Source organism: Anguilla rostrata, chromosome 10, assembly GCF_018555375.3.
Source record: "Anguilla rostrata isolate EN2019 chromosome 10, ASM1855537v3, whole genome shotgun sequence".
Classification (NCBI taxonomy): domain Eukaryota; kingdom Metazoa; phylum Chordata; class Actinopteri; order Anguilliformes; family Anguillidae; genus Anguilla; species Anguilla rostrata.
Genome location: NC_057942.1, coordinates 12,810,569 through 12,832,855, shown reverse-complemented (window position 1 = coordinate 12,832,855; position 22,287 = coordinate 12,810,569). Strand labels below are relative to the sequence as shown.

At 42.9% G+C, this 22,287-nt stretch overlaps 3 protein-coding genes across 6 annotated transcripts in view; 2 read left to right on the top strand and 1 right to left on the bottom strand.

Annotated features, from left to right (window-relative positions):
* The window catches only part of atp2a2a (ATPase sarcoplasmic/endoplasmic reticulum Ca2+ transporting 2a), a 40,023-nt gene extending 33,732 nt beyond the window's left edge, over positions 1-6,291 (top strand). The window contains exons 20-21 of one of the 3 annotated variants that reach the window (XR_010332833.1): positions 913-2,998; positions 5,446-6,291. Coding sequence is in view for 2 of the 3 variants with exons in the window: in XM_064354202.1 (XP_064210272.1) it covers positions 913-1,194 (282 nt within the window). In the remaining variant the exon portion in view is untranslated. Of the gene's footprint in view, positions 1-912 lie in introns of all 3 variants that reach the window. The other 2 variants (XM_064354201.1, XM_064354202.1) reach the window with 2 other exon arrangements.
* On the bottom strand, positions 6,058-15,002 carry anapc7 (anaphase promoting complex subunit 7). The gene is made up of 11 exons (XM_064354206.1): positions 14,665-15,002; positions 14,137-14,323; positions 12,836-12,955; positions 12,544-12,655; positions 12,270-12,423; positions 10,986-11,128; positions 10,583-10,700; positions 10,258-10,454; positions 9,529-9,753; positions 8,618-8,768; positions 6,058-7,750 (listed from the first exon to the last, which is right to left on the bottom strand). The coding sequence occupies exons 1-11, from the start codon at positions 14,763-14,765 to the stop codon at positions 7,561-7,563; spliced, it is 1,698 nt and encodes a 565-aa protein (XP_064210276.1). The 5' UTR covers positions 14,766-15,002; the 3' UTR covers positions 6,058-7,560.
* A 152-nt stretch (positions 15,003-15,154) lies between these two features.
* ube2g1b (ubiquitin-conjugating enzyme E2G 1b (UBC7 homolog, yeast)) lies at positions 15,155-22,183 on the top strand. Of its 2 annotated transcripts, XM_064354209.1 has the most exons (7): positions 15,155-15,250; positions 15,332-15,384; positions 18,930-19,032; positions 19,227-19,324; positions 19,620-19,798; positions 20,312-20,427; positions 20,663-22,183. In XM_064354209.1, the coding sequence occupies exons 2-6, from the start codon at positions 15,342-15,344 to the stop codon at positions 20,396-20,398; spliced, it is 510 nt and encodes a 169-aa protein (XP_064210279.1). In that variant the 5' UTR covers positions 15,155-15,250; positions 15,332-15,341; the 3' UTR covers positions 20,399-20,427; positions 20,663-22,183. The 2 variants fall into 2 exon arrangements, with proteins under 2 accessions (XP_064210279.1, XP_064210278.1); XM_064354208.1 differs by having other exon boundaries at positions 15,199-15,384.
* Positions 22,184-22,287: the final 104 nt, after the last annotated feature.

The following is a 22,287-nucleotide window of genomic DNA, read 5'->3' as shown; positions in this document are numbered from 1 at the left end:
CTTTCTCCGTGAATGTTTTCTTGAATATGGTGGCACCTGGCCCTCACCACCCTCTGGGGCGGGGAGAGTATTCTTGCTCCTTCAGACACACACTAGTTGTGTACACACCATACTAAATAAGACAAAAGTATAGCCAATGAGGTATGACAGTTTGATTCATTTGACAATTTACCAGTGGGGAAAGTACATTTGAATTGTTAAGCAAACGGTAACTTACATCAAGCTAATATTTTCTATTTGAGAGGGAAGAAAAGATTTTAAGTCTCATTACAAGACAAAACAACTTAAGGCGTACTTCCCTTGCGGTGTTTACCTGTCGGTGACGGTGCTCTTACCCTGATCCAAAGCCGTATGATTCCTGCTGGTTTTACCGGTTCGCCAGCTCCAGCCTCCCGGCCCTTTATTCACTGGCAGGGACATGAAGCATTATGGAAAACCTCAAACACAAGGCTTTATTAATGACTGCCGGGTCCTGCAGTCTCCTGCTTGTTGACTGTCAGTCAGTACAGTCTTCCCTCCAGCTCCGGTACATTCTGTCTGGACTGGGATAAAGACCCTCCTGTTAATTTATCATATCAAGTGAAAAAGACAAAAAAAGAAAAGGCACATCTTGCCTTAAAAGGAAGGTTGCACTGTTTACTCCAGTGCAGGTTTTAATCACTAAATCTTGTTCATCTGCAGTGGCTTTGTTCATCTGACGAGAACATTGAAACATTGGTGATATAAACTGCGTTGGAGTAAATGGGGCATGCAACCTTTCTTTTCAAGTTTTAATTTATCATACCAGCTGCTCATGGGCCCCCAATGCAGAAATAAGCCATCGTTTATTTCAGGGCTTCCCCAGAAAAGCCCGAAAGCCTCAACTCTTTCTCTGCTGACCCCCCCCCCCCCCCCACCCCATCCTTTCTCCAGATCATCTTCCAGATCACCCCCCTGAACGTGACGCAGTGGCTGATGGTGCTGAAGATCTCGCTGCCCGTCATCCTCCTGGACGAGCTGCTCAAGTTCACCGCCCGCAACTACCTGGAGCCCGGTAAAGAGCTGGAGAAGTCCAGCGCCTCCGCCGCCCCCGGGGCCTGCTCCCTCTCCGCATGCACGGAGGGCATCTCCTGGCCCTTCGTGGCCGTCTCCTTCCCCCTGGTGCTGTGGCTGTACAGCACTGACACTAACGTGGCCGAGATGTTCTGGTCCTGACTGACATGAGCACGGTGTGTCACGCCCCTTATCCCCTCCCTCACCCCTCCCCCCCCCCCTCCCGCCGCGTGTGGCCCCGCCCACGAGTGGAGATTAACACGCATCCCTAATAAAGCAAGAGTCACAGAGGAAAAACGAAGCCACACAAGCTAAGTCACCATTTTTTGTACTTGTATTTTCAGCTGTCATTCCGGGGAACGGGTTGGGTTGGGTGGGGTGGGGGATGGATTTTCCTGAAATCGTTTGATTATCATTGATTATCATTATCATTTTTTTTTTTGGTCATTCTTTTTTTTTGTTTTTTTGTTTTTTAAAAATATGTATATTTTTAATGGATTGAGAATGTAATTCGTCCTGATGTCTGATATCTCATTTCAAACCGAGTCCGTTAATTCCCCCACCCACCACATATTACACCCCCCCCCTTTAAATATATAACGAGATATTTAAGAACTGTCTGATGTACAGAGATTTAACACTATTTTATGCAACTGTTTTTGTAGTTTTTGGAAATGCGTATAGGGGTGGAGGGGGCGGGGCTTGAGGGGGTAAAGGCATGTACAGGACTCTGTTTACTAATGTTTTACCATTGTGTCTTCAGTATGAGCTGTGGCGGATGAGCATCATGTGACAGGAAACACAGGCAGGGTTAATTGAGTGAATGAGTATTTATGTTGACTAAAAAAACCTAGAAGGAAATGGCATGTTCAGCATGTTGCATGTAGGTTTTCTTTTAAAATTATTTTCATTCCTTCACCTCTTCCCCGTCCCCCGTCCCCTCCCTTGTCATCTAATGTTTTGCATTCATTTTTTTTATTCCTATTTTGTATTCAAACATATTTTTTTCTGCACTAGGCAGAGCACAGCTACCTCAAAATTAATGTCCCTTCTCCCACGGTTGTCACCCCCCCCCCCCCTTTGCCCTAAAACTGTCCCACTAGTCTTTACAGTGCAGTTTTGTCGGTCAACTCTCGAGGTGTGCCCGCGTTAGCTTGTGCAGAAAAAAATCAATAAAATGGCCTGCCTTGTCCCCTGGTTCATTGTGCTTTCTCCATATTTTAATTATGTTTTTAGTCGTTCTTTTCAAGATTTGCATTATTTTTTCATTTTTAGGGGAGGGAGGGGTTTGTAAAAGATGTAAATGTTTCCATCGCTCAGTTCAGATGAGTGGAAATCTATATCCAGCAAAACTGTTGTTGAAATGTTGACTTGAATACAACCGAACCAGATCTTTTCAGATTTTTTTTCCCCGTTTACCCTAAGAGAAATACATTCACTGAATGATAAAGCTTTTGTCTTAATTTAGAAGCACTGTTGCGTCTTATATTATTTCCATACAGTTGATTATTATGTGCACATACTGTACTTGAATATGTATAAATATACCAAGTGGCTGATTACATAATCCGTTGAGCACAAGTAATACTGTGGTCTGGCCCCACTGTGGTCTGATGCCCTATAAAGGAATTTTGCACAAATCGAGGGGAAACTTCCTTGGCCGTATTGTTGGCCCCAGCTCTGACCGCGAAAGGGCTTGCTAGTAGGAAGTCTGTAAATCTGTACATAGCACATCATTCGAATAGTACTTCAGTGTATGAGTTTTAAAGTTAGTCCATAGTACTATCACGCTGTTCCGACTTTACACCGATGTGATTTAAGACTAACTAGCTTACCTCTGGAGAGCATGCTTCCGGCAGTATCGGGCCCGCAGGGCTTGTGTTCTCATTCGAAATAGTGTTTGTATTTTAACAAGCCTAACTGTGCCATTTTCCCTCCAATGCCTTCCAACCGCTTCCCTTCCAGAGTGAGTATCCTCAGCCTGCATGTCCTAACTCACTGGCATGTCCCTTTTTCACACCCCTCACATGACCATCCCTACATCTGGTCCCCTCTTACACTGTAGCCAACCGTTGAGAGACTGTCTCCGTGGTGACAAGAGGGGGGATGTCATAAACACTAATATTACACCGCATTCAGTTGCTTGCCGATTTGAACCTTTCAATATATTTGGTTTAGATTAGAGACGTCAAACACAAGTCCTGGAGGGCCGCAGAGTGGCTTTCCTTTACTTCCCTTCTGCAGCCAGTTCCGTACTTGAGAACAGGGTGTGTGGACTCTTTAACCACACAACTTAAATCACTGGTGCTGAAACACTGAAAAACAGGAGTCCTTGGAGCCTTATGAGACTGGACTGTAATGTCTGTGGTCTGGAGCCTTTTTGGCCAGTTGAAACTGAGCAGTTAATCGGCAGCAAAAGCACCCACAAAGCTTCACTCTGCCATCGCTAGTCTTGACTGTTTGTGCGAGCTGTGTTCTGTGCTTCATCTTCTTGGGCATTCACAGAGTTTAAATGGTTTTCGGTGGGAGGGAAAAGGGATTTTTTTTTGGTACACAGCTATGAAATGGGATATTATGGTTCCCGCTTCGGGCACTTTAGTGTGTTCGTGTTTTTTTTCTTCTCGGTACACCACTGTTTTGCCATGCAGACCCCTCGTCCAGGGTGACTGACAAAGGCTTGCATTCCAAAAATCCTCCACTTTGCTTTCTTTTGAGTTCTGGCCTCATTGTGTTTCACTGTGTATATTTAATGTTTGAATCAGGAGAATAGATAAATGTTATTACTTCATTTTAAGCATGCGAGCCAGCCTACTCAGCCTCAGGATTACACACAGGGAACAAGACGGGGGTAGGCTGGCTGGGATATCCACTGTGAGAAAGAGCAGACCTGTTGACTGGGACTCTGATAGATCCACATCTAAATATAAAGATGTTCCCGGCAGCATTCCGTGATTGATGGCGGTCGTCTATCCTTGGACGCTCAGCGCCGAGTGTCTCCCCTAAATCACGCCTTTAAAAAGATCGAAAGGGGGGAGGCGTCAGCTGTTGGGATAAACTCGGGAGAAACGGGCGGCAGTCACCCAGTTTTAAGATTCTCCGGGTGCCGCGGAGTGTTTTCGAAGGAGACAATGCACTTGATTTTGGAGATAGTAAATCTGAATGTGCAGGGGGGGCATTCTGAGAACTGCCAACTCTGGCCTTCACTTAGAACCAGACACCTCTCACCTGCTCACTCTGGCCTTCATCTAGTACCAGACACCTCTCACCTGCTCACTCTGGCCTTCATCTAGTACCAGACACCTCTCACCTGCTCACTGTGGCCTTCATCTAGTACCAGCCACCTCACCTGCTCACTGTGGTCTTCATCTAGCACCAGACACCTCCCACCTGCTCACTCTAATCTTCATCTAGCACCAGACACCTCCTACCTGCTCAGTCTGGCCTTCATCTAGTACCAGCCACCTCTCACCTGCTCACTCTGGCCTTCATCTAGTACCAGACACCTCTCACCTGCTCACTCTGGCCTTCATCTAGTACCAGCCACCTCACCTGCTCACTGTGGTCTTCATCTAGCACCAGACACCTCCCACCTGCTCAGTCTGGCCTTCATCTAGTACCAGGCCTCTCATATGCGCATAATGTGCTTTACTTGGCCTTGCCTGCTAGCCAGTAGCATGTCCACAGAACAAACTGGGTTTGCGGAACGTGTTCACTTTGTGATGGACGTGAGGGAAGGGATTGCCTTTTCTGGCTTTAGGCGATGGTTCAAGGTAGCTCTATCCCCAGAAGAGTCCACGGCTTAATTAACTACCTGATTAATCCTGTCTAACCAGCCTGTTTACTTCAATATCTAAATGTGTAGCATGACTAACTGTACGTATCAATTCTATAGGATGTTACATTTGGGAAAAAAAAGGAATAAAATCCAAGTCACTGAATACTCTGGCATATTTACATTTTTTTTTACTGTGGTGTTTTTGTGGTTTGAATAACTAGAAAACAGGTCTACATTGCTCAACGGGAAGTTTAAATTAAAAAATGTGTACAAAAGATGTTATTAGTCTTGTGGATTCTGTTTTTCTGATTTTCACAAAATGGCATGTATGTTTTGGAGATGCTGAATTATACAAGAATTGAATTAATCCACGTCTACTGATTGGTGCATGTGGGCTTCACACATCAAACCATTTGACCAGAGAAAGGCTTGTACTGCAGTCAGATATGAAAACGGACCCTTTTTTGGTCAGGCTGCAAAAACACAGCCCATGCCTCATGACTAACATCAGCCCTGTCCAGAGTTGAATTTCTTTTTCACCTATCAATTTCAAAAGTCTGTGCTCTTGAGCTTAAGACTGGCATTCTTCTCCTCTGATTCATCCTTCTCTCTCTCTCTTTTTTTCCCCTTCCTTGCAGCTAGGGCAGAGTAAGCCTGCCGCCTCCTCTAAAGTCCTTTGCAGGAACTGTGAAGTTTTGCTTTAGTGTTGTGCATGTGTGTTTTGAGCAACACCACATTCTCCAAGACCTGCATGAAAAATGTGCAAAAATAAAAAATGCGTATATATATATAATTACAAAGATATACTTAAAAAGTGACAGAAAATGGTGTATTTTTTAAATGGATGATGAACAGTGTTTTAGGACTTTGAGAAATCGAACAAGGCCAGTCGTCTGTGCACGGGACCACTCTGCCCGTGTGCATCTTCAACGCATGGAGACAGACCGTCGCTTAGCCTTCGACCTTACATGAGGATACGAGTTTTCATGCCACCTTTTTAAAACTCTGTAAAATGTCAGTTTTATATAAATGTACAATATACAGTGATGCATGTCCAAACTGAAGGTAGCCGAAATTATCGTAAATTTATATTATAGCTATGTATAATGCCATTTAATATGTAATTAAATGCTATGAAAATATCTACATAGAGAAAGCGGTACTAATGTCAAATGAAGCTCAAAACCACCAATTCATCTTTTCCTAAGGAAATCTTTTGTTGGGGGGGCGTGCAAAATAAGCAAACATACTTTGTTTTTGTTTTTTTGCAAATCTAAGTTATTTAAATAACATTCTGCAGTATCTGGGCGGGTGATGGTGCAGCAATACTGTGATGCATATACTTTGAAAGAAGCAGTCAGTCCCTTTAAACAGCATGTTTCAACTCCGAACAACTGTAAATAAGAGCTACTGTTTGTTTCAGCGCTGATTGTAATGTGCATCACACGGGCTTGTGGTTTCAGGTAAATAAAGATTATACATGACTTGTGAGTGTGTGTGCCTGACTGTTCAGCTCTCCAAGACACAAGCTGCAAAATAAATTGGCTTGTTGATTTTGGGTAATTTTGTGTAAATCAATAGGGCAGTGGTGCCCAACCATGGAGGGCTAAAAGTATGCAGGTTTTCATTCCAACCAATCGCTACACCTACTTATTTCACTAAACACACCTTCAACCAGAGAGGAGGGAACTAATTGGTGAAATCAGCAGGTGGAATGATTGGTTGGAATGAAAATCTGCATACTCTTGGCCCTCCCATGGCATATGATTGGGCACCACTGCAACAGGGTGAAAAGGCTTCATGACCAGCATCGGTCACAAGGGTAAACATTATCCTCTCACACTCCCTGCACCCTCAAAACCTTGACTTGAAGCGCACTGGGATTGTTTCACACCTTTGTATATTCACCGTGCTCCAAAAAAGTAAAAAATCTAACACCAAATGGTCCTGAAATTCATTCATACCCACTGCCACAGGCCCAAAATTGTCTACTGCAGCCAGAACACAAGAACTACAGCCATGATTGTATTTATTTTGTCTACACTACACAAGATTGTTATATATGTATATATACAGCACACTACACTTTGTTATAAACATCTTCATTACAAACCCCCCCTCCCCCCACAACATTTATGTCTCTCCCACCCCCCCATCCCCACCCCCAAAAAAAGAGAATTAAAAATTTAAACAAAACCATTACATGATTAGGGAATAAAGCAGGCCAAAGAAGTCAAGTCAGAAAAACGATATGAATGTATACAGTTTCACAAATTTCATAAGGCAAAGCTTAAATACTAATGACAGACTGCAGTCGTACAGGAAGAGGGAGCAGAGAGAACACCCATAAGGGAAAAAAAAAAGAAAGACAAAAGCAGCAAAATAAGCGTATTGCAGTGAACTCTCTCATCCCAGTTTGGACATGTACACAGTCCTCACACGGCAGGTGTAATGCCCGAGCCCAGCTCCTACACCGTCCACAAGACCGAGTGGAGCCCCCCCCCCCGCACCCCGGTAGGAGGTGCGGGGCCACACCCAGCCACGCCCTCTCACCTGAGCAGGGCCCCTTCTCCCTGGGGTGCAGGTCCCGCCGACGAGACCAGATTTTCGGGGGTGTGGCGAGCGCAGAAAGGATAGAAAAGGGGGTTCAGATCCCCGCCGCTCGATCGGGCGAGCGCGGCGGGGGCGGAGCGCGTCGCCGTACCCCAGAGGCCCCCGGGGCGCGCGTCGGGAGCTGGGGGGGGGGGCAGGGGTCACTGCATGCCGAACCACTGCTCCTGGTCGGCCCACTGCGCCGCCTCGCTGTCGCTCCCCTCCAGGTCCCCGTCCTCCCCGCTGCCCTCCATGTCGTCGCCGTCCTCCTCCACCGTGGCCTCCGTCGGGCTCTCCTCCTTCTCCATCTTCTGCATGCCCTCCAGGGACTTCTGGTCGTTGGGGTCCAGGCTGAAATCACAGAAAGGGAAGAGAACCGGATCACCAAATCGCACTGCATTCACAGTGGGGAAAAAATAGCTCAATATTCATGATAAATATTCATTAAAAAACTGAAAAAGAAGCGCTGCTTGGATCTAGGAACGACAGGTGCTCATTGGTAAGGCAGGAGAACGAAAGCTGAACAGCAGTCCATGAGAAAAAACTGTTTCTGGAACGAGAATAAATGTAAAAGTGTGACACGAGAAAAAAGGCCAAGGCACTCTGTCTCCGAGTGAAAAAATGGATGAAAAGCCTTTATCAAATGGGCTAGAACGAGGCAATAAAACAGACCGACGCGTATGGACACTACGTTTTCATCAGGGTCGTGGATGAACTGCTTAAATCAGAGGAGGGGAACAAGGGCCACATCGGCTTCTGGTTCTCACGCCAACTTCTGGTCTTACTGAATTAGCCCTAACATTCACGCCATTTGACATTTTGTCTTGATAAGCACGTGTGCCAGTCGAACACTGTTCTGTCCCTATACGAAATGTTTTACTGTGATGTAATCTACAAGTGAACCAGTGTTGGTGTGTACAGCCAATTAGCTCATTTAGCCAGGGTAACTGCTGGAAACTAAAACCTGCGCACACACTAGCCCTCCAGGACTGGAATTGCCTACCCCTGACTTAAAATACTTGCCACAAGTGAACACTAGAGGGAACCATAAACTTGTAAACAGGGAAGTTATATAAAATGCATGACTAACAATTTTTTTTTTTAAATTAACACTTCATTTAAATGAGTCAAAACTAACAAGGCTTAAGATCCCTTTAAGGAAATTGACCTGGCCTTAAAAAAAAACATGACATACTGAAAATTCCCACTGCTTGTTACCTGAGTGCGATGCTGTATTGGTCCATTGCCTCTTGATAGTCATTGACAGCCACCAGAAAATCTCCCAGCATCCTGTGCAGCACACAGTCGCTCTGATTGGCCAGAGCGTGTCGCAGCAAAGCAATTCCCTCCTCATATTTCTGTTCTCGGCCTATAAAGAGAAATTAAACAATTATACACACGTTTATTTCATCTACAGGAATACCATTTCCTAAATAAAATACATGCAGCAACCAGGGCAGACCCTGCCCCCCAAATGAGTAAACACCATCTGCACTATTTACTGTTCATCATGCATTTTGTTTCTGATCCAAATGTGCACAATTACTTTAGTTAATAGCAGGAGTTGTTTGTGGCAATAAACATAACGTATCTTAATCAATACATTTCTGTTGAAGTCTATGCTCTGAACAAATTCAGGAAAGAGGTCTCCTTTAAGCCCAATTAGCTGTTCAATGTACTGTTTAGGGCCGACCTGAAAAACTAATTAGGCCTACTCTTTATCAGTGAAGTTTAAAACCCATCTGTGTGCTTGTGGTTTCATTAAGGGCTCACATAAACAGACAGGCATACTTACACTTGTATGCTCCTGTTAGAACACACCAACCTACAAAGACCTAACAGCAGAACCAGTGGACCCAAGGTACCTCCTGGTCCAGAGCAGGGAAATGCTGGTTTAGGACACAAATGACCTCCCTTCCCAGGCCTCTGACCCCATTAATGCACAAATATATTTCCAGTGACACCAGCCCTTCCTAATCTATCAAAGTGAAAAAGGCCATATTGTATGCCTTTACACTGCAACCAGACCACCCACCCAGCTGGTTCAGAGGCCTGTCGGGCAGTGTAGGCCCAGCCCATTTCCCCAGTTTTGCCCGGTACATCCCAGAACACGCATGGCGCCCACTCACTCAGCAGCTCGGCCTTCTTCACCACGGCCTTGATGTAGTCGGGCCTCTGCGCCAGCGCCTTGTCCAGCAGGGTCTTGGCCTTCTCCTGGGTCATGGGGTCCTCCAGGCACACCGTGGCCAGGATGGTCAGGGTCTGGGCGTTGGCGCCCAGCGTCTTGTAGATGTTGTTGGCCATCCCCATCGCCTCCCGGATCCCGTTGGAGGCCAGGTAGCAGTCGATCAGCCCTTGGGGGAGGAAAGGAGGCGGGAAACATGAATGAAGGAGAGGCCAAGGTAAACCTAGCTCCAGTGGTCGCTACACTCAACGGTTCTGTTCCACGATAAGCACAACGTGGCATATTTTCCACTTTATTATTTTTTTTAACGTTTTTGGGAGGATGTTTTTACAGTGCAACATCGTCTCAGTTCAAGGAAGTGCAGTTAAGCATTCAGTCTCCTCCAAAGAGCTTATGGCCAGCCAGAGCTTCTTTTCACTCCGTAGTGCACCAGCTAGATATGTGCAGTCATTACGTTGGGAGAAACACACTTCAATTCATTTGCAGCTGGTGCAAGCAGAATCAATCAAAAGACATCTGATACATATCTGATAATGCTCCCTCTCTCCCTGGGCAACGCAACGGGCAATTATGCCCAGCCTGCGTTCCCTGTGCCACAGCCAGCCTCGGCACAGGCAGGGTTGGATACGGAACATGGATACAGATGGTATACAGAACACTCTCCGGGCCTTGCCTTCGTAGCAGTCGAGGCGGCAGGGGGCGAGGCGCATGGCCTCCCGGAAGTGGATGATGGCCTCCTGCACACGGCCCATGTTGCGCAGCGCTGCCCCCTTCAGGAGGAGCGCCTGAACGCTGTTGCTGTTCAGCTGGATGGCCTTGGCGCCCAGGTAGAGGGCGCGAGAGTAGCGCTTGCTGTAGAAGCTGTGGCAGCTGAAGGGAGAGAGCACAGACGCACAGGAAGTCATTTCTAGTTCCCTTTCCTTCTTTCAGAAGGTTTACCACACGAGGTCTAAAACAGACTTGTCTTTTTCACCGCCCCTGTGGCGAAGCGCTCTCACCCGGAGATGACCCAGGGCTCCGCGTGCTGGTCGGAGATGTTGAACAGTCGCCCCCCCAGGACCTCCACGTCCTCCAGGTGCCCCTCGCGAGCCATCAGGTAGCCGTACACGTCCATGCCTGGTGAACCGCACAGCCGTTAGCCAAGTCATCACCGAGTCCCATACACAACATTCCCACTCACTTCACTGCCTTTACTGCACAGTCCCAAAAGGGCTGAAAACACTGAGGCAGTCAGCCAGAAACCACTGGGCCAACACAACATAATTTATATCAAAACTTTCCACAGACTTTAAACAGACTGTTTTATGAGCTCATAACTAAGCCTGTCTATAACACAGTGTATTTCTGGCAAGGCGACAACATTTTGTCCCCGTAGTTCTGTAATCCAGGGAAAACTTTCACCTTTGATCAGATAGGGATCCAGCATCTGGGCCTGCTCAAATTTTAGGATGGAGTTCTTGGTGTCCCCTGCCCTGAAGTACAGGTCTGCTAGGCTCACCAGCAGATCCACATTGTCCCGCAGCAGAGACTTCTTCTCCAGTGAGCTATACAGGAAACGTAGGAGAAAATATTTGAGGAGCACTACAATACCCAGCTTGCCTTTCCCCCTAGGGAAATTATGATGGGATAAAATTAAGATAAACCCCAATCAAGCAATACATGCAAACTGTTGATAATTCCTCTCTTTACACTTTTCGAATAGCACAGCTTTCTTTCCAGCACTTTGTAAAAAGAAATACCAGAACCTATGGCAATGGTTTCAGAAGTGCATTGCCCAAGAGATTCAGACAAACAGTTAAGGTAATTTAGGAAAAAGTCATGCAAAATGTGAGTGCCTCCCATTTTATATAGTAAAGAATTCCAAGAACAGTATCAAAATTACAACTGAATTATGTCATTACAGTATTGCTATACTTTATTTTTATATGCTGTGAGTTTCAGTAATATATACATTTATTTGACCTTGATAAACCACACTGGCTGGTTGCTAGGTTACTAGGTGGCCTGACTGACAAAGGTAGTTTGGAAACTATGCTATGTTGAGCCAATATCATGGTATAAGCTCCAATTCAGTTTGGGGTTTTTCAACAGAATTAAAACTGCATTTGTTTTTGAGCACAGTAACAGGGCCAATGTGAGTAACTGAAGTAGTAGTGTAGTGTCATTTACCTTGTAGTGCATTTCCACTACGTAGTATTACAGAGTAAATATGTTTAAGATAACGTTTAAAGACTTTTGGATGTGTTCTGAATGAGTCAAGTAACAAACAGAACTCTAAATTCTGACAGAACCTCCTTGATGGGCTAGAAAGTTCTTACCATTAATAAATAAATAAATAGGAACACCCTCAGTAAAGAACCGATTCCATTAAGGGTACCACAGTCAGCTATTCACAGGGAGGGGCTATTCAGGGAGATTAAACAAACCATGACCACACAGTAATGACAAAGGACTATATGGCCTGTTTGCATAATTTATCGGTTTGACAACTTCTAGAGAAGGCCAAAAAAGCATTCCGGTTTGAGTTGCCCTAAGATGAGAAAAGACTGCAAGACCTAAAAGCACCAAACCTGCAGGCTGAAAAGCAAACAAATAGCAGTGAGAGCTAGACTACTCACAGAGCTACAGAGCTAGTTTACTCACAGAGCCAGTTTACTCACAGAGCTACAGAGCTAGTTTACTCACCAGATGGTGTTGATGGCTCTGTGGTTGTCCCCAGCATGGATGAAAGCGTAGGCCTTTATCCACACAGAGAGCCAGTCCAGATTGGGAATGCTCTGAATCACGTCCATGGTCATTGACGCCACTTCAGCTCCTTTCACCGACAGAGAGAGAAGGCCTGCAACAGACACAAGTAAGAACCGTCTAATACTGAGGAGACGCCAACATGGAGCCCATGGCATTGAGAGACGGAGGGAAACACTCGTTTATGCTCCGCCACTGAAATTGAGCGCCATACCAATTATGGCGTCGAGTGCCAGGGGGCACTGCCTCAGGACTTCTTTGTAGCTGGTCACCGCAGACCGCTCCTGACCCGCCTTTCTGTACAGGTTAGCCAGCATCATGTTGATCTACAAAAGGAGGGGGGGGGGGGGATAAAACCACACCTGCATTTCACTGCACACCACTATTCCTGTTGAATAGCTCAATAAAATAACTGCACTGTACGTGAATAATGTGCTCAATAATTTTGGGTTAAGAACACCATGAAGAGCAATGAAGCGTGGCTTAGACAGATCAGCCATGCAGACCTTGGGGGTTCTCTGGCGGGAGGGGATCCCATCCAGCACAGCGATGGCGTCCCTGTCCAGCTTCAGAATAGTATAGCATTCGGCAATCTTGTACTTCACTTCGATCTCGGAAGGAAGGCTCTAAAATCAGGCAAAAATGCAATCAGTTTAATCCAAAGAGCATTGTATCAGGAAAAACAAATAAGTACAACACAAACATAGATGTGTAAATCGTAAAACCTAATTTCACTTTGGAAGGCCACAACAGCACGCACATAACTTGCACATTTGCCAAAATACATACCTGCATTATATATACATACACATATATATTTTTATTATTGCTTCCAGCAGATGTACCCTTTAGCACATTTGTTCAACCTTCCACTGATCACTGACCGCACGGGATAAGAACAGGTGACCTAAATGCACAGGTGAAAACTCCAGACCGAAACAACTGTCAACCAATTTCTGTTCTTTGCTCAACAGCACAGATCTTTGAACATTTTGTTTACAAGTTGACAAGTATGTCAATATCTGAAAGACACCTTCTCTGATCAAGGCAAACTCTCAGGTGAAATCTTTTGCTGATTTATCAAAAGACTTTGACCTTGCTAACAATAAAGTTAAAATATATTTTAGAGCACACTATAATGGTTTAATTTCCAAATGATCCGAAATAATCCTTGCCTAAATAACAATGTGTTGTAATTTCAGGGCAACAATCAAAACTTGTCCAACTTAAGAGGGGTGCTACAAGAGTTGAAAAACTCCTCTGCTTTTATTTCTCTTTATTAATGAGTTCCCATTATCATAATATAAATGTCCATGATACAGTACTATAGACGTCAAGATAAAATGAATCGCATTTGGTTTAGTAGGACTGACATCTTGCAGAAACCAAAAAGATGAAACATTATGAAATGAAATCAGTCTTTTGAAAAAGGTGATTTTAAAATAAAACGAATTATGAAATAAAAATTAGAATAAATGTAACAATATTGTTGTAAAAATGGAGAATATGGAGAAATAACATTTTATAATAATTGGTTGGGCATTTTGTAACTGTTGAATCATTTCTAAATGTATGGACTCATATTGCCACATTGATGCATACTTAATTATTTGACATAAATGGGATTCCGTATTTGATTCGGCAGCCAACAGAGGGTGCATTTAAGGAAGTCCAAGAAACACAGAACATTGCATTTCGAATATTCGTTGTTATACGGCATGTTAGCGTAGAACATATTACGATGTATCCTGACAACTGAATAAGAGCGTGAGTACAGGCAAATAAGCCATGTAGCGGGCCTACATACCTGTGACTGCAGCGAGGACGCAGTGCCCCCCGTAGAAGGACGCACTTTGGAGGTTTTACTCAGTACCTTCTTCTGCTGCAGAGCCATCCTATACTTGCACCCTGCGTTTCTGTACTCCTTGTCGTGAAACAGTGCGTCTGCATGGTACACCAGTAGCTGGTACTTCTGAGACGGGGAGAACAGTTCTCTGCAAGACAAGGAAATATAGACGTTTATTAGATGGAGCACATGCCATGTGCGATGTGAATTAGACATAACGGTTCACAATAGTTGCGGCAGAGTAGATTAAACAGTGAACGGATCCAAATAGCAAAACAAACAAAAAAAGTTGATGCCATCGGGATCGTATGCAAGCTAGCTGTTAGCTACAGTCGTCTACCTGGTGGTTAGCTAGCTTCAACGAGTGTGTTAATACTAGTTAATTAACTCCAGTTGGCAGCGTATCTGCATGATATTGTAGCGAATATTAGACAACAGAAAGAAGAGAAAGCAAGCGAACGAGTTGTATAAATAATGTTGACTACGTACGGGTTGTTATTGCTCATTGTCAGTAACAGGCTGCTTATTATCCGCACGTTCGAATGAAGTCCTGCAGCCGCCATATCCCGAACATGGTCTATGACATTCATCTTTTACTATTTCTGTTATTTTACGTATTTGAAGAAATAAGAAATATAACAAAACAATCTTCGACTGTAATATTGCTATGTAACGAAGCTTACGCCACCAGACAAGATACTATTTGTACATTTGTATCAAATATGGCGCCTCCGGGTCTTGAAGTAGGTCCTTAACTGGGATTGTTTGCGTCTTATAAAAGTTACCAACAGGATAGCTGGCTAGCCACCCAAGCCTAGGTGAAAGCAATATTAAAAAACAGATAATATGAATAATTGTATACATTTAGAGAGCATTTAAGATAAATGCAAATATGATGTGTCTAGATTCAGATAAACTCACAGCCGCTTCCTTATTATTGTTCAATTTCTATTCAGGAGACTTGTCAGGGCTACCCCACGTCCGTGCGCATGCGCTGTAAATGAGCTTAAATCACTCCAGGAGCCCTAAATGTGTCAGACACAGAGGCAGCCAGGGAAGCGAAGAAAGGCAATTGGTGGGTTCTATCTCCTTTCCTTTTTATTTGTTTATCAGTATTCTTTCAGTGATAGATAGCTACGTCTATTTTCTATTGAAGCTCACGTACCATGACTGAACAATCAGCGCTGCTTCTTCGAAAACAGCTAGCAGGTAAGAGCTCTAAATCTTAAATGATCTTGGCTAAATGTAGCTAGCCATGCTACGGCGCAACAGTCATAGTTAGCTACCGCGGCTGTTTGTTTACATGAGTGTTAAACAAGCCAGCTATCGATAGCTAGCTTTTTCTTCATTGTCGTACTCTGGCTACTTTCTGTTGTGTTTTGAGTGTATACAATACACTTGGCAAGTAAACTGACCAACAAGCCATTCTTTCCCCTCTTGGCTAGTCATGGTAGTAGGTAGTTATTCCCATATTTGGATAGCGAATGTTAGCCAGCTAATAAGCTAGACAGCAAATGATTGGATTGTGCTGTGACGCTAGCTAGCCAAATTTATGCTTAAGCTGTCAATGCCTACCTACGTTAACGACACTGCTGAGCTATCCAAATACAGCTGACTGGCTAGCAAACGTTGGTTCCTGGCCAGCTAGCTTGTTCCTAAGCAAGGACCAAGATAATGGAATGTGGCGTGCAAACTAGCTAACTTGGCTTGCAGGTAAACCAACGTGTTATTGTAATGATGAATTTGTACGAAAGATTGCTTTGTTGCTAGCTGACGAACAAAGGAATAATTAGCTATAATGTTAGCTACATTGATGCAGGAAACCTGGTTTATGTACGCAGCGTTGGTTTGCTAGCTAACCTATCTCTACGTTAGCTAACGTTAAGCGACCAGATGGAGAGTTCGTGTAACCAATAGGTTAACCAATTTCAGATCCTAGTTAGGAAATGGACTACATTGACAAATTGATAACTAGAAAGCATTAGCTATGTAATGCTGGAATTAAACTGTTTTCGCTTGTCAGCCCTAAGGTTAGCTAATTAATTAACAATTGAGTTGCCTAGCTAATGCTAATGGCCACTTGTCACTCGTAGATTGAATGTGCCAATTTACCATAGTTTTCTTTTCGTATAAACAATATTAAGCTAGCATAAAGTATATTTGATATGGCTACCTCAACATAAGATGTAATTATATACCTAGGTATAATTGAGAAGTTGTTCACCACTGTGTATGCTGGTTTTCAGTCCAACCGCTATTGCAACCTCGGAATTGTAACAAGCTAAATTGTTCCTAGGCATTTAATGCCTAGTGAGGGATACTTTAGTTAGGCCATATTGTGTCGGGATAAATTAGAATAAATTGACATTTGCAGTATTCACACCTGAGAAGATGTATGTAATCAGTCAGATCTGCTAATACTTTAATTATCTGTAATGTGGTAGCTATATGCTGTATGCGCTAAATGATTATTTTAGAAAGGTATCGATAACATTTTGAATTGATTCAGGTGTTTATTGGGTGACAGGTGAAATTAACTGCGGTGTAATTGCTGAGCGGGCACCTGGTCTCCGAAACTAAACCATTTGGTGTAAACGAAAAGTTCAATCAGCGAAGCCAATGAAACAAGTTCTATGATAAATTTAAGGGACAAATTAAAGAACCTAAACGTTTTCAACAGACTTAACTGGTAAATATAATGGTTGTGTTGTAACCAAAGCCAGCTTACACCATGGGTCCCTACTGCAGTATATAATAGTTGTGCAGCATAGTTAGGCTATATCATAAAAGCATGTTTTTGAGCTGGAACATCTTGATCTGCATAAATTGTGTGTGCTAGTGAGAAACTGGAAAAGGCTGTTGGGAAAGGAGGGAAAAAACTTTGAATAAATATGACATGCCCCATTCCTCCCACCAATCGCAGTGTGAATCGCCTAGGAGAGAGTACAGGTCTCCTAGATTAAAAGAACATGGATTTAGAAGTATGCTACTCCTCTTGGGGAAATACTGCACTTTCATCCTCTGAGGTCATGCATTTTTAAGACTTGGTGCATCAGATTCCAGTTCTCTTTTGATGGGCAGTCAGACTTGAAGGCTAAGTTCACATTACAGGCCTTAATGCTCAATTACAATTTTTTGCTCAGATCCAATCTTTTTGCATTGACTGTTCCAAACCATTCAGGTTTAGTGACCGATATCTGGCATAAATGTGAACAGACTTCTGGAAAAACCCACATGCATGCATTAACAACAAAAAACATAATGTTAGTGAAACAGTCCATCATGGAAACGGACAAAATAGCGGTGCAAGCGTTCATCAAGATTATTTGGTTTGGAGGTGGGATGATGCTTTATCAGTCATTGAAGATGATGGGGAGAAGGCGGAGGAAGGCCCAAGGAGTGATGATAATGGTGATCTGCACCTGCGCAGTGAAGTGTAACATTGAAAGAACCACATGAATTTCACAGCAGTATCATGGCCACAGATCAGATATGTATCCGGTCTAGGACCACGTATGGAAGTGGCCAAAATATATGAAAATGTCAGATTTTTTTTTGTTCACACGGCTCATAAAAAGTCAGATCTGTGTCACAGGTAGGCAAAAAAAATTGGATTTGGGCCACTTCAGGCTGTAATCTGAAAGTCTTGATAAAACAAAACTGTGTTAACTGAGTGTCAGGCTCAGTTGGGCTGGACTCCCACAATTCCACTCATCTCAATTTGTCTAAATTCAAACAAGCATCCGTCTGAAATGGTCACTAGTGAAACACTGATTCATTCAGCATTGTTCTCTCCTGTTCTCAAGGCTTAATGGTTTGAGGTATGGTTTGGCAGTTTGCTGTCAATGGTGTTGTAGCGCATTGGTCTCAATATATCTGTAATGGAAAGTCATTGCAGATGATCTCACATATTAAATGAAAGCTGGAAATGTCATGGACTGCTAATAGCAGATCAATTTAGTATCTTGGTTTAATTTAAGATGGACAGAGGACACACAGTCCTGAGAGATCTTCCCATTGAGACTGTACAAGATGAATGATAACACTGGAAATGGGATTGTTGCTTTTTTTTTTTTAGTCTGTTCATTTATTTTTGAAAATGTAGAAGAGTGACTGCCACTAATTCCAGCATTCATCAGGCTGGCTAATCATTGGGTTTTTAATCTGATTTTCTTCTCGCATCTCACTTCTCCATTTGCATGCTGTTATTTCTGTGTCGCATCCGATTCACTTTAAACCACCTTATTACATTGACCAGCCAGGTTTCAATGACCCAGTCAATATTGTGTGCTTGAATTATTTAAGATAATTAATTGCTACATCTACAGCTGGGATCAGAATTTCTTCTTTTTTTCCTGTTTAATTTCTATTGGGAATTTGAAGCCATTTTGGAATTGAAGTTTTATTTTTATGAATGCATTGCTTATGTGGAGTTGGAACAGGCATAAAAATATATGGACTTTACTTTTCCAACAGCTTAATCCAGTCATTGACATTTTTGTTATACAGTAATTGTCCTTTATTATGCTTTCTCTCGCTTTGTTTTTTAAAATACAGCTTTTTACACTTTTAAAGATGTGAAGGTTAATGTTGCATGATTTATCCCATCTGCCCAACTAGCAAATGTAGTATCAGGTATATTTGTGATGTTTCATCAAGGTCTTTTCTTCCTGTTAATCCCACCAGCGTGCATTCGCTTGTTTCCTTTCACTCCGTATGATGATATTCTATTATGTGGCATGTTTTGATTTCAGAGCTTAACAAGAACCCTGTGGAGGGCTTTTCAGCTGGCCTTATAGACGATGATGATATCTACAAATGGGAGGTGGTCATCATTGGCCCACAGGACACACTGTTGTAAGTGGCTTGGTGTTTTGAATGTTGCCAACCCAGAATGTCCAGTTGCCTGTAGGTTTATTATTTATTGTTATTTGAACAAACTTTGATGTACTAGAACAGCCTTCAATCCCCAATTAATTATATTTTTCTACTGTAGATGGTAAAAGTGATGAAATCATTTTTTGTTAATCACTTTTTCCTTCCCTTTTTAGTGAAGGGGGATTTTTTAAGGCCTACCTGACCTTTCCATATGATTATCCATTGAGGCCTCCAAAGATGAAGTTTATCACTGAAATCTGGCATCCCAATGGTAAGATGACTACTTGTTTTTGTATCATACTGGTTTCAGCCTGAATGTTTCTCAAGCTGCAACTGTGGCATCAGTGAATAATGTATTAAATGAATATAGATTGAAGAAACAGCTGAGCCCCTCATCAAACCTGCATCCTGAAGGTAACGCTAGCTCCCAGAGTAGCCCTCAAGAAACCATTTTAGCTTGTGGGGCACAGATGAAAGTGGTGCCTGCTGTCTAATATGGCTTCCTATGGCTCAGCTGCTCCAGCTGTTGATGCAAGACTCTTTGCTGATCTGCGACTCTTCCATAGTGGCGAAGAACGGCGACGTTTGCATCTCTATTCTGCACGAGCCGGGAGAGGACAAGTTTGGTTATGAAAAACCAGAGGAGCGGTGGCTACCCATCCACACAGTGGAGACCATCATGATCAGTGTAATCTCTATGCTGGCCGACCCCAACAGTGACTCGCCAGCTAACGTGGATGCTGCGGTAAGACGGCCCGCCCCCATGCTAATGCCACTGCTTGGGCATAACTTTCACACTACATCCCACTTTGATTAATTACCAGTGATGCTGTCTTAATTTCGGTCCAAGCTACAGGAAGTGTGTGTGTGTGTGTTTAAATGAATCTCAGTTGTCTTGGTTTATCCCTTTTTATGTACATTTATTAAGTGCACAGGGTAGTATATACTTGTACTTGTGGTAAATGGGAGCTTGTGCTAATGGCTCAGTGGCAGGGGCACTTTTTAAGTGGGTTTTAGTCACCTTATTTGCTGAGTCATGGTTTTAAATATTCTTTATTGCTGTAATGCACCAGAATACAGCTAGGTCTTTAGCATCTTTACTCTGCTGACCATAGGAAGTCAGGCCATATCGATGCTGTCATGCAGTAGCATTTGATTAATAAGTTAATAACCTCACCGGCTCATAACTATGCTTTATTGGAGATTTAGCTTATGGAGCCGAGATTAATAAGCTAATGGTTGTACTTCCTTTATGCAGAAAGAGTGGAGGGAGGATCCCAACGGGGAGTTCAAGAGGAAGGTGGCTCGCTGTGTACGGAAAAGCCAAGAAATGGCCTTTGACTAGACCATCCGTCAATGTTACAAAAATCCAGGGTGAGTACTGTAGATGCAGATTTGTCAATTACACAGGACATTAAAATTCTTTCCTTTATTAGCCTCCTTTGCTCAGTGAAGTGTTGCCATACACTTCATCTTCACCATAATAGAACTACTGTGGTGAAGATGAAGTGGTATTCTTCTATCTTCTTAAGCTGTTTGTGGACATTTTTGGCTAAATTGAATAATTAACATGGTACTCGTTAAAAATATTCTTATTTATTTCTTCCAGCTAAAGGAAATGGCTTCTTGAGGAAAATCTTTTCATTCTTCAATAAAAAAGGCTTTTTGTGCCGTGCTTTTGCTAGTCCGGGGACATGGAAAAACAACCAGGCAGCCATTTTGGTTGTTTCTGAAAGGTTCTTGTGTTTAGTGAGGAGTGAATGTCGGAAAAGTGTACCAGCTAAGTCATTTTTGATTTCCTACCTGGAAAGTGTATATTTAATTTAATTTATTTGAAGAATATTATAATAATGTAAAATATGTCACTACTGTAAATGAACTTGCTTTTTTATCAGCTGCTGAATGGTTTCTACTTTATACCAGGGTTCTTATGCAATTTCTTGGGTATTATGTTTGTGGTGCTTAAGGGGGTGGGGGAAAAAACAGAAAAGCCAGTGTCCTTTATTAACCCTCCATCATCATCATCACTTAGCAAGGTGAACGGCAAAATTGGGCACATTTACATTTCCCTCAGCAAGAGTTCAACCTTGTCTGTCAATCACTGCTGCCTTACCTTTTTCCCTTCTCTCTTCTGGTATTCCTGCTGTCACTATAAGCTGATCCTTACTAAGAGGCAAATTTTCTTCAGTTTTTAATTGACATTTGTTTAATAAACCAAAAATGAAAAATAAGCTGTGATTTATTTTATTTTTTTGGTGTATATAAATATGTACCATACTGGCACCTGGATTTACCTCAACTCTGGCTTGTTTTTTCCCCCCCAATCATTCTATAAATTTGAAATGTTTTCTCTCTCTTTCTGAAGTTGTCATTTTGGTGGAAGCACACTGACATTACAGTGCATGTGGCCATTGTTTGTTCTGCTGTTCTTTTGGCACACTTGATATCCTGCTCATTAAGCTTTAGTCCTGTGTATTATTTTTAGTGACTATTTTGAGAAATCACATGTCTAAATTTAAGAGTCCAATCACCACCCTTTGAAGACTCTAGAAAGCCTTGTGTGAACAGGTGATTCTTTTAGTCGTACCATAAGGCAACATTTACGAAGGCACAAACAGGAAAAAATTGAAAAGCTGTTACTGTTCTCATGTGAATTCTGCTGGATTTTTTTTTTTTTTTTTTTAAATCATTCTTTCATCCATGGGTGTGGTATAACAAATGGTGATGGGTTGATATGTTGAAGGGCCATACCGTTTGTTTGCATTTAGATGACAACAGATAGTAATGTTGTTACTTTTGTGACGCCACATTTCCTGTCATTACAAGTGCTCCTTTAGCATTGGCGCTGTGAATTGTCGTTTCTGTGCTTCCTGCCAGCCACCCCCACCACCCCCCCCCATCATAAACTGTCCTCCTTTGACCGGTACGCACTGTATTCATACCAGATAAATGGAGCATATCAAACATCATGAAGCAATACAAATGGGAAAATCACACCTTTTCTTCATCTAAATGGTTTATTTCAAGAGTAAATCCCCCCCCCCTTTTTTTACCCTGATGTATTTTGATCACCACTTGTTTTGTGAAATGTGTATTCAATCTGAGCCCCAATAAAGTGTGTAAAAACTTATTTTTGGATTTCCAGCGTGACATTGTCGTCATCCTCAACCACAAAATGTTCTTTTTCTTAGGGCACTGGCCATAAATAAGAAATGGACTGAATCAGATTAAAGA